We start from the raw sequence: 13,089 nt of genomic DNA on the forward strand, positions 1-13,089 counted from the left end.
GTCTCTACAGCAGGGTAGCCATTCAGGGACAGTACAAGCCCAGGTGATGGAACAGGCCCTTAAGGAGGGTCCCTTGTGGGCTTTTCCTGCCCAGGGCCTCAGGGTCAGGGAGCTTGAATGTCTTGAAGACATCTCGGATTCCTCTGCAAATGAGTCCACCTTAGTTTCCTTGGCACACCTTTGCCAGGCCACATTTCATTTCCTCCTTGGCAAGGAAAGTGGTGCCTGGTTGTCTTTTCCACACTCAGGGAGGTCATTGAGACATTTGTCCCCTTTGCATGAATGTCCATTTCAGTGCCTGCCCCTGTTCTGCCGAGACTGCCCAATCTTACAGAAGAGTTTAAATCCTGCCTCCCAGATACCCACAAGTCACCTAGTGTGATGCTGCAGTTTTACCAATGAGTGCACAGAGGCCTGGAGAAGGAATGAGTCGCCCAAGGTCAGGCAGGGTGTCAGGAGCAGAGCTGCGACTAGAACTCCTCTCTCAGGAGTTCCCGCTGCCTTCTTCCTGTGTCGTGCTCCTCCCACCAGATGGGCAAAAGTCTGACTGAGACTTCAGAGGGGAAGGAGAGCTTAATTTGTTTTGTTTTGTTTTTAAATTAGACAATGGGAAGCACATTGTCTAGTCTTCCTTCTGCAGAGCCTGCAGAGCTCCTAAAAGACACCTGTGAGTGGTGGAGAAAATGGGCTCTGCCTCCCTGGGTCTAGAGGCCTTGGGGTAAGTTGCAACTCCTGCCCTTGGCCTTGGCAGAGCTCGCAGGGCACACTGCCTGCGCCTCGAGAACTTTCAGGCCCTCTGCATACATACTAAAACTAGAAACATCATTATAGCCTTCTCTTGGTTCAAACATGGTCCATGATTACTTTCCCCACTTGCTGCCCTGAGATAAACACATTCCTCATTCCCCGCCTGCCTGCAGCTTTTCCCTTCACTCTTCAGCAGGAGGATGACTCCCAAATCCATAGTCTTTGAGGACTAAGGAAAGGAAGCAGGGAAGGTTCAGGCTGAATAGTGTGGTTTGCAGGGTTCACATCCCCTGTTTATGATAATGGCAACGTATATGATATGATTTTGGCATCTCTGCACAAGATGCCAAAGCAACCTGCTGAAAAATGGGACTACAGTCCGTTGAATCGCTGTTTGTTCTACATGGTATCAATGTGTAGAAAAACAGCCTGTTGGACTGAGTTTTTTTTTCCTTTAAGCAAAGTGACTGAAATTCTACCTCCTAGCAAGAACAGCCGGGATCTCTAGTGCCAACACTTAAGTGTCAGATAATGTCTGCAAGTCCCTGCTCTGTCGCAGGGAACTTTGTGATCTTGATCAAGTTACCTGGTCCTTCTTAACTTTCTGGTAGCTTCCTCATCTGTGAAGTGGGGAGACTCAGACTCAGCGCTTTCTCTTCATATTGGGGTAGGGGTATATAGGTAATGCCAGGAGGCTCTGGCTTGAGGCCCAGCACTTTCTCTCTGCGATTGTGCCCCCCAAGCCCTTCCTTCATCCTTCCCCACAGGCCAGACTTCACTTACAGCAGTCCAGAGACCATTCTTGGGAAAGTGCTAGTCGTCCTTCTGCCAAGTGCTATTCTTCCTTGAAAGGGATTTCACCCACTGGGAATAGTCTGGCACTAAGTCGGAGGTTTTAGGTCCACTGAAATTTTTTGAGAAGCCCAGCCTTAGGGCTGAGTACTGGGAGGGACAAGAAAGAGAGAGAAGGCAAAGTAGTAGTACTGGGAACCAACATTCACTTACGAAGTATGCCCCGCATGCCAGGCTTCTCCAGACATTTGACATCCTTTTCCTCGCTTATTCCTCACAAAATTTCTGTAAAGGATTCCATGTTCCAGATGAGGAAATCAGCGCAAAGCATTCAATTGCTTAACTCCTAGAGCTATCCGTTCTGTGTGCTCTCTCCCAGAGGTGGCACACTGGGAAAGGTCCTTGGTCCCTGGGTGCCCATGGGAGGTGCACTGTGGTGCCTCGTCCCTGCTGTGAGTGAGAGGTGCTGCCCATCAGGATGGGATGATACAATTTGTGTTTATTTGAGGGAAGATGTAAATTCATAGGGAAGAAAATCCACTGTGCAGTCATATGAAATCACACTCCTCTTGCCCTAAACAAGAGACATGTGCTATCAGTTTTCATGGTCATCACCCCCACTTAAGCAATAAGAATTTTCAGCAGTTAAACAACTTGTCCAAGGTCACAAACCCATTTCTATCCTCTTAATCTTTCTTTCTTAAAAGATTTTTATTTGTTTATTTATGTATTTATGTATTTATTTATTTATTTATTTAAGAGAGAGAAGGAGAGAGAGAGAGAACAGGAGGAGGGCAGAGGGGGAGGGAGAGGGAGAAAGAGAATCTTTTTTTTTTTTTTTTTTTTGAGAAAGAGAATCTTGAGCAGACTCCACACTAAGTGCAAAGCCCAACAGGGTGTGAGGTGGGGAGCCTCAATCTTATGACCCTGAGATCACAACCCTGAAATCATGACCCGAGCCAAAACCAAGAGTGATAAGCTTAACAACTGAGCCACCCAGGTGTCCCTATCCTCTTAACTTTTCTTTATAAAGCAATAGATGCCTCATCAATGGTATCCATGTCATACATTGGGTTCAGGTTTTCATTCTTCCTGTTTTTCATGAGGAAGATCTCCCCCGGAGCCTTACCTAGCGGTCTGCCACCAAGAACCCATGCTGTGCTGCCGCTACAATCCAGCCTTCAGGCAGGTGGTCAGCTGTTCTGAAGCATCTGTTAAGTATCAACTCCTGCTTTCTTTAGCAATGATGTATTTGTGAGTGTGGGCCCAGCCCCATCGTCCTCACCTTGGAGCAGAGTAGAATGTTCTGGGGACATGCTGTCCCTGGAAGTTAGGAGTTCTACTAGAGTTCTTCAACTCTACTAACTATTAAGTACTGTTTGGACATTCTTCTTTGTTAGCTGGGGGGAAGACCTCACAGTTTCTCTAGTGGTTTGTCGTGTGAGCTATTTGTAAGGGCCATCTGGTACTAAGAAATGGTATTATTTCATGGTGGTGTAGGATGATTAATACAACCGTATTACCTACTTTATAACACTAATCCAGAGCTGAGGCTATGGAGTATTCCACATCCATTTCCCCTTTCACTGGACTTCACGAGGATCACACTCATCCTCTCCTAGATGAATGGCAAATCCTGGTCCACAGGAGGGTACAGAACTAGTGCTTCTTGAATAAGGAGTGAGAGCAGGGAAGCACACACATCCCATAACTCATGTACTCCTGTCCTTGAGCTAATCGGGGGCCACATCCAAAGTACATTCAAGATATTTAAGTGTTCTGAAGACTCCTAAATATCAGTTCAGTCACTTTCTGAATCACTGGTCTAAGCTCTGACATTACAAGCCAGTGTCCCAGGCCATCTGGCCACGTCCTCTTTCCTTCTTTCTGCAATTGCCTGGCACACCCTGTCTTTAGGATTTATAGCCCCGGGGGCACCACAGTCTGGACATGTCCTCTTCATGTTCACACCCACTTTGGCTTCATTCCCACAGAGACTCAATTTTCTTTGCTCATGTTCTTGCCAGTCCCTGCTCCAGAGATTAGTCATCACCATGGTTAACTATTGAAAGAAATAGATTATTTGGTCTGTTGATCAGAAATTTTTATGATGACTCAGTCTCAATTCATTTCAAAGAAGGTGGATTCCTGCATAGTTTGGGCTCATACTTATAAAGAATCATTTATCCTCCAGATTTATCAGAATCACCTGTTACTCCAAGGGCTCCAACATTCTAGTCTCAGTATCGTGCACTTGTCTGTCCCTGGTGCTGTCCAATATTTTCCTGTCTCCACTCTGGAATTTCCTGCTTCCTCCTCTTCTCTTACACACATCTCATCAATCTTTCAAGGTCCAACTCAAGTCCTATCTCCTCCACAAAAATTGTCTTCAGTGCTCTCGACTCATACAGGCACCTTCCTCTTTGTGACCACCCAAGCTGATGCCTTCTATATAGTGCTGGATTCAGTTCTCACTTGCCTGCTCTGTTTCACACTCATGAGCCTTGTGCCTCTAATTATTCAGCAGGCACTTAGGGCAACAAGCAACTCATTTGTGTTTCCCTCTTGTTCCTTCTCTTTTTTTTCCCTCTTCTTCCTTCTTAATCTGTCAAAACCCTTCTTATTCTTCAATGCACAACTCTGGATATGGGCTTCTCTGAGAAAAATTTCTAGATCCCTCCCACATCCAGGCAGAATGAAGGGCTCCATTAGCATCTGGGCTCCTAATTCTATGCTAGCAGTCTCCTTCAATAGCTTACTTTTGATATGCATTATCTTCCCTGCCTGTGGGTGGCAAGGAGATGTTGAATTGAGATATAAATACTCTCTTAGCTCTTACTGTATCCCTGTAATAAACTCTCAGATACTTACACTGGTAATAAACTCTCAGATACTTACTGAATTGAGTTATTGATTTAAGTATTTGCTCATCTTGCAGATCTATGTGTAATCTTTATAACATATGTCCACTGTCACGATCCACAGCATCTAAGCCACATTGCAGTCTATATTTGTGGAGGAGAGAATATAACCCAAGATCTTCATGATGTCTGAAGTTATGAATACCACTACACCACATTTTATTCATTGAGTTGCAAAGCACAGTGCTAGGGACCACCAACTTACAATGCCTCTGAAAATGCTTGAAAATGAAATGATTTAAACTAATAAATATTCAATTAAATGTTTACAATGTGTTACATAGGAACTGCAACTTACACACATCCACATATACAGTTTTATTTAATATGGAACTTTACTTTTTAAGAATAATGAATAATTTTTCATCAACAGAGCTTACAACTATAAATATTTTGTAAATATTTTAAAATTAAGAGCAAAATTATATTTAATTTGGGATGTGGTTGCATTTTAATATGTTTAATTGAATGGGAACTTCAGAAGGAAGAAGTGCTTGGGGCAAGGAAGTTCTTAGAGGAGCCCTGCTAGGACATGAAATCCCCTCTACAAAATGCACCTAAAAAGTATAAATAGCACCTCTAGACTTTTCTTGATTCTATAAATAGAACCCTGAAGTCATTTTTAAAGATATTGTAATTGCTCACTTCAATCTTTTCACTCTCATTACCTGCAGTAGCAGGTGATATTCTTGGGGGGTTTTCTTTTTAAGGAAACAAACGGGTGACTGTTTAATTACTTAAAGGGAAGACAGGTCCATAAGGAAGATGTCTCTTTTGGGTGTCAATCCAGAGCTATTTTCCTCACTCAGGGCCCCTCTGTTCATTCAATGTCAACAGACACTTCATTCAGTTCTGGATCTCAACCACATTACACATCACTGCATGTTGTGAAACTGTGGGATGTTTGCAAATGTCAGAATAACTAAAGTAAAACTGAGTAATGCTGAGGGTCTATCACAATACTAAGGAGAACAAATTGGATGCACCTGAGCTGTAGACATCCCCAGAAATCCTGACATCATAACAGGACAGAGGGGAAGGAAGCAAAGTGTGCACTACTAAAATCTTGTCTCAGGTATATGAAATCAACAACAGTGAGAGGATGCCTTCTGGTTTCTGGATTGGAGGCCTGGAAGTTTCTCTATGTCAATGGAACAGCCTCTTTTACAAAGTGGAAGACTAAAAGGAACATTCAGTAGTTCTGAGAAAGGGTGGTATCCTCAAGCATTTCTGCTCCCACACTGTCACTGCCTTTGAGTGCAGGCTTTCTGGAGGAAAGCTCTCCTTATGGTGGGCACTTACCTATCCTAAGTCATGAAAGATACCACTCAACTCCCTCTATAGATGATTCTAATTCAAAAGTTGCTCAAGGGATGGAGCTGAAAGAAAGTAATTTCAAGACTGGAACTAGGTGGACTGAGCAAAATCTTAAAGCTGGAGGGTTGAGAAGATATGTCTGTCCCTCCAAATAGGCGGTCTTTCTCACTCAGCTGTGCCTTGGTCCTGAATACATTTTGCTGCTCAAAATTCAATCAGCACCTATTCCTCTCAGCCTAGGTAGTCAGGAGATTTTTATCCAAAGATTTCTAAATTTCTACTCTTCTCACTGAGTGTTATGGGCTAAATTGTGTTCTCCCAAAATTCATATGTTGAAGTCCTAACCTCAGCAGCTAAGAATGTGACTGTATTTGAAGATAGAGCCTCAAAGAGGGGATTAAATTAACATGAGGATGTTAGAATGGGCCCTGATCCAATCTAACTGGTGTCTCTATAACAAGAGGAGATTTGGACACATAGAGACCCTGGGTGTGCAAACACAGGGGAAAGACCATGTGAGGACACAACAAGAAGGTGTCCATTTGTGAGCCAAGAAAAGGTATCTCAAAAGAAAACAGACCTACCAACGACTTGATCTTGGGCTTCTAGCCTCCAGAACTCTGAGAAACTAAATGTTCATTGTTTGAGTCCCCCATTCTGTGGTATTTTGTTATGCAGCCCCAGCAAATGAATATGCTGAGGTAAGCCAACTTGTATTGGAAGTACAGATAGATACTTTCAGGGTAAATTTTCATCTTTCGTATCTATACTTTTTTATCTAGACTTCTAAATGCAAATTCTCTTTAATTTGATAGTCAATATCTCTAGGTCACGTTTTTTCAACTTCTGGATACAGGTGGTAAAAGTGTGGGACTTTGAAACAGGAAAGCTGTTGTCCTGATTTACTGGGGCTCATGGCAATGCTGATCCCATGTCTGACCTTTGACTCCAGTGGAAGAAGGTATGTGTCTTCTCCAGTATCTTCAACCATTAGGTAATGAGATCCCTGACATGATTTCCTGACGAGAGACTGTTTCCTAGGCTAATCACTGGGGCCAGAGACGGCTGTCTGAAGATATGGAGCTACAACAATGGACGTTGTCTGCACACACTGAAACATGGCAAGTAGCTTCCTACCAAAGATCTCCATAACATAATGTTGCGAGGGTGGAAATTTGTTGTCAATACAGAAGAAACAAATGAGATGGAATCTAGAATGCATGTAACAATCCTACACCCTGTTTCTTTGGCACTTTATTTTACCAATGACTCTAAATTTCTACTGAAGAGAGACATATTTTACATAAATGTGTGTGCTCTGAGCTAAGCCTCCTGCACTTGGTCTTTTATTACCTGGTATATTTATGTAAGTTCTTAAATGAGCTTAACTTTTCTAAACATTTTAAACATCACATAAGTCAAAATCTAGATGAACAAACTAAAAGCCAGTCTGTTTTGTGCACTACTGTGATTTTTTTCCAAGGCCTTTTATTCCACTTGTTCATGTGCTGTGCCTGATCCTCGTAGAATTTCCACAAGTCTGACCTGTCATCCTTCTATAAGGAAGATAAGAGAAAGACATTTTTTAACTATCAGAGAACATAAATGAAGTCAAAGTAAAAAAGACATAAATTACTCAGGGTAATGAGTTTGTGATTCCTAGTTCTGCTTTCGACCTATATACATTCACTTGTTCACTCACTCACTCAACAAGTGCCAGGCACCGTGTAGGGTCCTGTCAGCAGAAGGCGAGCCTCTTTCCAGAGCTGAGCAAGGGCAAGTCCAGCTTTTTAGGGCAATGAATGTGACAGGAAGCCAGCAGTACTTTGATACCTTGAATAACCCCTAGATGTGGTCTGAAAAGTAGAAAGTAAGTACTGAAGTTTTCTTCAATCATCAGTTTAGATGAGTCAATCTGTTCAAGCTGATTCAAGAACCAGTAAGAAAATTGTCTAATATACTTTGATAATGTTATCTTTCTAGATGAAAAGCAAAGTGAAGTTTGTGATTGTACCTACTTGGAGGTGAACCAAAATAAGTGAGTTATATTCAGTTTGGATATAGAAAGGCATCTTTTTGATACAAAATCTATCCTGGAGGAGGACACCAAGACAGTGAAGGGAATTTTCCAGGAGGAAACATGTCAAAGAATTCCCAAGGACCCCAGTTGCTCCCTGATGGTAATTTAGGCAACTAGCCTCTTCTAGAATATTGCAAGCAATTCTCTGCATGTTTTGATTACTGTTTAGAGGTAGGGATAGGGAGTACTGTATCTCTCCACCAAATGCTTTCTCAAGGAATAAATCACAGACTAGATTACTAGAGTAGTTAAATTCAGTACCCACAGGTTAAAGAATAAAAATCCCATAAATTCTCTCCTGAACACTAAAAGAGTAAAAACAATTCCTGATCAGTTTCTGTTTGTGTCTTGCCTCCATGGTTCAACCATGCTTTTAGGATCGAGAAACCCTCAGGAGGGTAGCTGCTCGTGGAGTAGCATCTGTAGACCTTGGAATTATAGATCCCTTAAGCACCAGTGAAAATACTGGCCCTAATTTATCAAATCACATTTTATCTTATTCTTCACAAAAGAAATGTTCCTGCTCTATTTATCATATTGACATGGCAAAATTAAACCACAGTGTTGATTGCATGCAAAAATTAAAGAAATGATAAGCTTAAGTAATGAAATGTACTATTTTGTTACTGTTCTAGGTGTATCATAGCTGTTGGATGGGACAAAAGAATAAATGTGTACTTTGTAAGTGAAATGTACAAAATCAGGTCTTCAAAATTCTGCTTAAAATTGCTATCCTCCCCACACCCACACCCGTTTGTTCTTTTCCCACTAAAAACAAAGTTCGTAGTAATTCTTTATGTTCCTGCTCTCTAGTACAATTCAAATCATGATAGAGACAGAAGAATTTCCTCCCTTCCTCCCTCCCTCTCCCTCCCTTTAAAAAACCTTTTTTACTTTGTTGTTTGTCTCTTCCCTCTAGTTCTCTTTTATAGGAAGAAGTATAATGACACTGCACCTAATTCTGGGAGGGGGGTGGTTCCCACACAAACAAGTAACTCTCTAATACCTACAATGTCCTGCAATTCAGCTCAATCCTGACACCCTCTCCCCGGGGATGGCATCTGATCCCAAGTTACAGGCTCACTCCCACGAGCCTGCCCTTCTTACCACCAGCCCCTGCCCCTGACTTTAGACACCTCCCATGCTCTCATCACTTAAGAAGTTCCAAGAGTTTTAGGAGTTGTCTGCCAGAAATGGAGACCAATATTAAGTACTTATTCTTATCACAAATTGCAATATCACAAAATATTAGCTAGAAGAGCTGTCAGAGGTACTGAGGGCATTCCTGGGAATCCAAAGCAGATGGTACTTGGAAAGCATAGCTCTCCACACCTTACTTTGTGTTCTTACCCCTTGTACAGGCTGGCATGCTCCCTACTCCCTAGAATGCAGGAGCTTCAGCTCTAACTCCTATGCCCTCATCCCTAAATGAGGGTTAGCCTCTCTGTCAGTTGTCCAGCCTTTTACTTTCTTCCTTCCACCTTGTCCTTTTGCCCCTGAACCTCTCTAAGTGGAAAGGGGAGATGAAATGCCATCCATAAGCATCTCTATGGGAAAAAAAATCTTGTTTTTATGGCTTAGAGATGGAGAAGGGATTCAGAGAAAGGGGAAGTTGAAAATGCTGACTGAAACTAAGTTTTAAATCTACCTGTGACATTTTATTTCCCCTGCTTGCTATGCCGGATGGTCATGGATTTCCAACAGTTTTTAAACATTGTAAGTTCTTTATTCATTTGAAGGTGTACTGTATTTCACAGCCTAAGCCTTGCATCCCCAGATGATTTGAGAGATGACTACCTGAGAAGCCCTGGCATTGAATTCATCCTATGGTATTATAGGTTCCTGAGCTAAAGGCTTTTGTTTTAACGAATGCAACCACTATGGGTCTTATTATGAAGGCAAAGCTATGCAGACCATCCAAGGAGAGTTTGTCAGTTGACATATGATTCGTTGAAATGCAATCACCCAAACGTCAGAAGTGGATTGCTTTTTATTCCCACTAGCACTAGGGGAATTTGCTTTGACATTTTGAAAATCTACATCATTGGTGGGGTGAGGGGTAGGGTTATAAAATGTGCCAACGCCTTCTCTCTGAAGTTGTGAGTGTGTTGGCAGCTCATTTCACTGCTTATACAACGTCTCCTCTTTGACTTTGCATACAGGATGCACCATGTGACTTTCATCACTTCTGGAAGCCTCAGCCACACTGGCAGGATGACCTGGTGAGCCCTGGTCTGCTGTCTTGCTCTCAACCCAAACAGTGGCACATGATGAGGATATACTTCACTCACAGCCTCACCCTGACTCTCCTGGGCCTGCTTAAGGTTATCACAAACACCTCAAAAGCCTCTGCAGTGGCAGGATTCATGACGGGTTCAGGTAGAGCCAGGAGCACTGATGTCCAAGCAGCTGCTTCCCTTCCAGGAAGAGTGATGGCCTTGTGTTCAGATTGGGGTATGGGACCTCATTGACAGGCAGTGTGGGGGGGAACCACAGGAGGAGGATCCCAGGTATATGTGGTCACAAATCACAGAAGGAGGCAGGATTTGTCAGAAGATTGTGGAAAAGAGAGAACCATTGACCTTCTCTTTTCTGTCTTCTCTTTTTCAACTATCTTATACCACCACCCTGCCAGCTACTTGAAGGCAGAAGGGACATCTTAGATGACAAAGGACACTCAGTGGGAAGTATGTGAAGGCAAGGGAGAAAAAAAATGTCTTTACAGTGCCAAGAGAAGTGAATTCTCTTCATGTGGAAACTGTACCCCAGTGAGAAAGTTGAGAGGATAGTGGCCAGGGACTCTTTAATCTCTGAAGCACTGGTCTCAAAAAACTCCATTTTGGTTTCTCATTTTCTTAAGGATCCATATCCAAATCCTCCTTTCGAGGAGAGTAGGTGATCTCAATTCCTAACTGCCTGTGTAAGCCACAGGTGGGAGCCCTGTAGGAATCAAGTCAAGGGATAACACACTCTGGGATTTACACTTGAGCTATTGGGAAGCCAAGCCCTTGATCAGAGTTGGTTTCCTTTATCCCATTGCCATCAACATTTCAGCCTCAAACAGGCATCCTTGCAAATACTATGCTTGCCAGCACAACGCAGAGGTCAGGAAACTTCTAAAAGTATCACTTCCCTAGGGAAGGTAATAAACTGACTCAAGGAGAGGCAGCATCTCTCTGGCTGACCTACACACAGACTCCTGCATGGAGTGATGCCCTGATCTTTGGGTCTGGGCCTCAAGGTTCCAGGTGAGTCTTCAAGGTTCCAGAAGAGTTTTCTGTGGGCCAGCACAAAAGGAGGAACACGTCTGCATCCTCTATCTTAGGCATCAGATGAAGGGGAGCTAGCCAGGGGTGACTGAGGATTTGAAGTCTGACCTTCTCCCTCTCCATCTCTTTCTTTAGAAACATGGGCACAGGGAAGACATCCTCTGTGTGGCTCAATACCCACCTTTTCTTCTTGCTACCTCCCGTTATGATGGGGAGATCATCATTTGGAATGTCATCCCAGGCCACATGTACTGTAAGCTGAATACTCCCAGCCCCTCCGATGGTGCAGAAGACAGAAAATGTAGGTGAGGGGTAGGCTCCATGGCTGGTCTGCACAGGCCCCATCAGGCTTGGATTTCTGGCATATCCTAAAGAGATCTCAATTCTGGACAGAGTCCCAGTTAGAAGGGATGAGCCAGGTTTCAGGTTTAATTTGTCAGGTCTGCCAAAGCTGGAAGAGGGTTTAAGAGTTCGGCTAGCTCAGTCCACACCCCCAGGCACTAGTCCATCAGAGCCTGTCTTAGACTCACCCACCACCTCTGGGAGCCTTTCCTCATCCACTGTCCCCCAAAGGATTCTCTCCCCTGTTGAGCCTGTTAGGCTTTGTTACAGTGCCAATTTTACCCCTCTGTCTTTACAAGCTCCTTTTGCCCTACTAGCAGGCCTGCTCTCCCAACTCACCTCAGATACCATCTTCTGATGTGTCACTCAGCTATCTGCCCTCAGAATTTATGCCACCCTCTCCATCAGCCCCTTCAGGTGGCCCCCAGGGTCCCAGAGTCTTCACATTGCCCATGACCCCCTGTACTCCTCCACATGAGTCAGGCTTTATTACTTGTGTGTGTGTGTGTGTGTGTGTGTGTGGGTGGTGGTGGTGTATAGTTTTGCTTTTTTACAGTTTGTTTGTTTGTTTATTGCATGCAAGGATGGTGGGGAGGAGCAGAGGGGGAGAGAGAATCCTTGAGCAGACCCCCACTGAGCATGGAGTCTGATGCAGGGCTTAATCCCAGGATCCTGAGATCAGATCTGAGCTGAAACCAAGAGTCAGATGCTAAACTGACTAAGCCACCCATGCACCCCTTATTACTTGTATATTTTATTGCAAAACTTTTCCCCACACTCCCACCCCATTCTCCCTAGTTTTTCTGCCTTGATTCCATTACTTCAAGACCCTCTCTCTCTGCTAATGTGATTGTGGGCCCATTCTTTCACATCTTCATTTAAAACATATTGGTGTGTTTTAACGATGAGTTCCTGCCATGTGCCATGCCCAGTGCTAGGTACTGGGGATGGTAACCACACCCATCTCCCTCCAAGTCATGAACCATTTGAAAAACGCACTTATCTATCAGTTTCATGGCAGGTTGTACTGGATGGAAAACCATGGGAACCCACAGCCAAAGGCTTCCTACCACTCCTTGCCTAACCTCTAGTGTCCAGGATCATCCTTCCCAGTGGCAGTCTAAAGACACCTGCCAACAGTCAGGGGATCCACTATCTCACACCCATGGAACCCAGGGGAGACACAGGGCACTGGTGATTTTACATAGAACTGGGGAATTCGGAGGAGGGGCAAGATGGCGGAAGAGCAGGGTCCCCAAATCACCTGTCCCCACCAAATTACCTAGATAACCTTCAAACCATCCTGAAAATCTACGAATTCGGCCTGAGATGTAAAGAGAGACCAGCTGGAATGCTACAGTGAGAAGAGTCCGCGCTTCTATCCAGGTAGGAAGACGGGGAAAAAGAAATAAAGGAACAAAAGGCCTCCGAGGGGGAGGGGCCCCGCGAGGAGCCGGGCTGAGGCCGGGGCGAGTGTCCCCAGGACAGGAGAGCCCCGTCCCGGAGGAGCAGGAGCTGCACCAACCTTCCCGGGCGGGCGGAAAGGGGCTCGCAGGGAGTTGGAGCAGGACCCAGGAGGGCGGGGATGCCCTCGGGCTCCCGGGGACACTAACAGACACCT

The 13,089-nt window shown here is 44.2% G+C and overlaps 1 protein-coding gene across 1 annotated transcript in view; it reads left to right on the forward strand.

Annotated features, from left to right (window-relative positions):
• The window catches only part of LOC129504510 (WD repeat-containing protein 49-like), a 48,692-nt gene that overhangs the window by 22,816 nt on the left and 12,787 nt on the right, over nt 1-13,089 (forward strand). Inside the window, 8 exon segments of the mRNA XM_055317231.1 lie at nt 2,650-2,752; nt 6,634-6,701; nt 6,703-6,738; nt 6,819-6,898; nt 7,761-7,815; nt 8,493-8,538; nt 10,020-10,079; nt 11,262-11,427. Coding sequence (XP_055173206.1) covers nt 2,650-2,752; nt 6,634-6,701; nt 6,703-6,738; nt 6,819-6,898; nt 7,761-7,815; nt 8,493-8,538; nt 10,020-10,079; nt 11,262-11,427 — 614 coding nt within the window.

The sequence above is a fragment of the Nyctereutes procyonoides genome, unplaced genomic scaffold (genome assembly GCF_905146905.1).
Source record: "Nyctereutes procyonoides isolate TBG_1078 unplaced genomic scaffold, NYPRO_anot_genome, whole genome shotgun sequence".
Classification (NCBI taxonomy): domain Eukaryota; kingdom Metazoa; phylum Chordata; class Mammalia; order Carnivora; family Canidae; genus Nyctereutes; species Nyctereutes procyonoides.